The sequence below is a fragment of the Apis dorsata genome, unplaced genomic scaffold (genome assembly GCF_000469605.1).
Source record: "Apis dorsata unplaced genomic scaffold, Apis dorsata 1.3 scaffold_676, whole genome shotgun sequence".
Taxonomy (NCBI): domain Eukaryota; kingdom Metazoa; phylum Arthropoda; class Insecta; order Hymenoptera; family Apidae; genus Apis; species Apis dorsata.
This window is the reverse complement of record NW_006263858.1, coordinates 108,918-112,181: the sequence shown is the minus strand read 5'-3', so window position 1 is coordinate 112,181 and position 3,264 is coordinate 108,918. Positions and strand designations below refer to the sequence as shown.

Sequence of the window (3,264 nt, the reverse complement as noted above, 5' to 3'; positions counted from 1 at the left end):
AAAAAAAAAAAAAAAAAAATACTGGATTGAATAGATAAAACAGAAGATCGAACAGATGCTTTCAAGATGCTCGATCGAAAAATTATTATTAAAAAAAAAATATTAAACACGACGTTATTTCAGACTCGAGTGTATCTCGATTCCTTCCTTTGGAAATTATTTGTAAAACGATATTTGTCGTGGAATATTCCTCAAGTGGATTCCACCGCACCCCATATCTCGCGAGAAAGTCGTGAAAGTTCTTCGAAAAGAACTGTGCAATTTTTTCCTCATCATCGAGGCCCGATGAACCGTATTAAATTTACCAAAAAAAAATACGAGCTACCATTTGTGACGTATGACGTTTCACGATTTTATGATGCAAACGGGCACGAGATTAATACGATGATCAATCTCTGCCTTGCGTTGAAAGTACTCATTTACCAACTGTTTCTCTTTTGATGATAACTTACTGTTGTATATTGCGATATATTATATGTTCAAACGTATCCCAAATTTATACTATTCGAGACAAGTATTGTCACACATCTTTTAATTTGTTTGCGATTTAATTATTCGTCAATTCGCAATTCAACGCCAGTTTTGCCATTTCTCTATGAATTTATGATAATTAATTTACATTATATCTTTATAGTAGTAAAAAAATTATAATAATATACGATATTTGTTATTATTATTTTTCAATGATCATTCTTGATTTTCCCATTGATTAAATCCTCTTCATTGGAAACGAAATTTTCTTTGTACGTTTTCCTGGCCAACTATCATTAATAATTCGTCAGAAACATTTTAATATCCATAATCTTTCAATTACAAGGTGCAAATCTGATTTCCTACGTCCATTCATCACGGCCGATATTAAACAAGCGATCCTTAAGTTGCATCAAATTACGTTTAAGACCCCTTGGATATCCTCGAGAATTTACCAGAAACTTAACGACCGATCAAAGAAAACGTTCTTTAAGAAAAAAGAAGAGAAAGAAACTCTCGTACCTGGCATCGTTTCGTAAAAAATTTCGATGCCCCTCGGCTTGTCCCACGAACTGCTTGTACATCTCGTCCTCCTCGAAACGTTCCAGCTCCTTTTTCTCGGTTAAAGACCTGCGCTTGCGGCGTCGGCCATCGAAGTAAATTTTACCCTTGGACGAGTTCTCCACAATTGGAGTTGGTGTGTTGTCATCTGTGGAAAAAAAAAAATGCGACTCAGGTTTGGTTATACATAGATATGCGCAGCTATGTGTAAAAGTGTCGAAATGGAGGATAATATAAAGGTGAGAGAGAATTTTGTATCGTGATTTTATTTCATGGATATTTGATTTTTAATTTGAAAAGAAAAAAAAAGAAAGCGAAGTGAAAAAAGTACGCAAGTCTGAAATAAATCGGATATTGAAAGCTCGCAATAAAGTCATCTATGTAAGCAGACGTTCTACTCCATCTCTTTGAAAAGTGATTTCCGTCGTCCCGCGGACGTAAACTATTAATCATTCGCGAGATGAAGAAATGCACGATCGTGATTGAGTAAATCTCCGATGCTAGAATATTCTCCCTTTCATGCTGGATAGTAGACGCGTTTATGGATGTATATATCGTATCGTGATATCCTTCTTCAGTATCATAATTTTCATAGAGATTAGAGAACATGAAAATACATCACAGAACACTTTTCCTAGTTTTTAAAAATAATTTTTCTTTAAATTCGAACACTTTCCTCGACATTTTAAAAACGCACCTTTTTAAAAAATTTAGAGACAGACAATTTTTCTCCTTACATCTTCGTCTTCAGAAATGTTAAAAGAAACTGTGAATAAATAGAATAAATAGAAAAACTGTCCAGTTTAACGCTTGTTGACATCACCGCCGATTATTTATCTCCATATATACGATTTTCTCGGAATCGAAAATTTTTACGCCGCGTTTAATCGTGCACGACGATTAAAAGGGAAAACGAAGGAAAGCAGAGCACAAAAATATCCTTGTTTTCGTGGCGTGTTTAAGAAGGCTGATTCGATTAATCGAAAACAAAAGCACAACTGTTCGCGGGAATCGAGCGCAGCTGCGGATATATTCGTTTCAAGAATTGCATTTGCAAACGCGATTATACACGCGTCTAATTGAACGTTGCAGTTGACACTTTTGAAAATCTGTCGTACGTTGTGACTCGTCGACTTTACCCGATCTTGATCTCCTTTATGCATCCTTCGTGAATAGATATTATCTTCCATCTTGTTAAGCGCGATTCATTTCTCCCTCGACGCCATTTCAACGTCTATACTTCGTTACATTCTCACTTTAATTTTTCGCTATCTTGATATCGAATATTAACGAGTATACATAGGAATTAAAATCTTTCGCGAAATAGTTACAATTTATGTAATCCCCTTTTGAAAGGAAGGAATATAATAATCGAAAATTTTCACTCGCAATTTTTTTAAAATTCGAAAGGCTTAGTTTATCGTTTTGTTCGATTCGAATAAGATTTTATATATATATATATATCACAGATCGAATTTAATATTTCTCGACTCTTGTTTGAGGTTGCAAATATTGTAAATTTGGAGGGGAAAAAAAAAAGAAAAATTTAGACAAAGAAGAGAGAACAGTTTGCTCTTAGACACGCGTCAATGAATCACGGCTGAACGCTTGCTTAATGATTTCGTTAAATCGATTAAGCGTTCACCCGATCGTGTGTATGCACGGCTCATGGTTCCGCGTGTCGAGATTGCGGTATTGATAAACACAAATGTCTGCAGCTCGTAACCATGAAATGGAAACCGATCGAACTCATTTCTACTCTATCGTTAAATAAATATCAAATAAATTACCTTTTGCTTTTAAAGGGATTTATTCGAATTAATCGAGAGATATCCATCGCAATAAAAATATATATCCTTTTACTATTTACAACGGCATGGATGAATAAATTTTAATTCCCCACTGAATTTACTACCTTTTAAATTATCCTCTTCAACATTAATTCTGAATAACAATTTGTCTAAATTTATTTCCTAATTTATTAAAAAATATCAACGACTCGAGGAAAAAATCTATACAAAACGTATATCAATGCGCCATATAACGAGAAGAAAAATCCACGAGAAATCGCGATAAAAATTCGATACCCAATAACCCAATATTGAGAAAAGTAAAAAAAAAAAGAAAAAATCCAAAATGGAACCGATCTTCCAGATCTTTGACAGAAGCGGCATAATCCGTAACGAACGAGCGACAGAGATGTAATTCGCTAACGACGTAATAACGTGTCCC

At 34.4% G+C, this 3,264-nt stretch overlaps 1 protein-coding gene across 1 annotated transcript in view; it reads right to left on the bottom strand.

Moving 5' to 3' along the window:
* Positions 1-3,264, bottom strand: part of LOC102681748 (A disintegrin and metalloproteinase with thrombospondin motifs 9) — a 113,734-nt gene that overhangs the window by 21,478 nt on the left and 88,992 nt on the right. Inside the window, exon 6 of the mRNA XM_031513576.1 lies at positions 994-1,180. Within this exon, the coding sequence (XP_031369436.1) occupies positions 994-1,180 (187 nt within the window). The remainder of the gene's footprint in view (positions 1-993; positions 1,181-3,264) is intronic.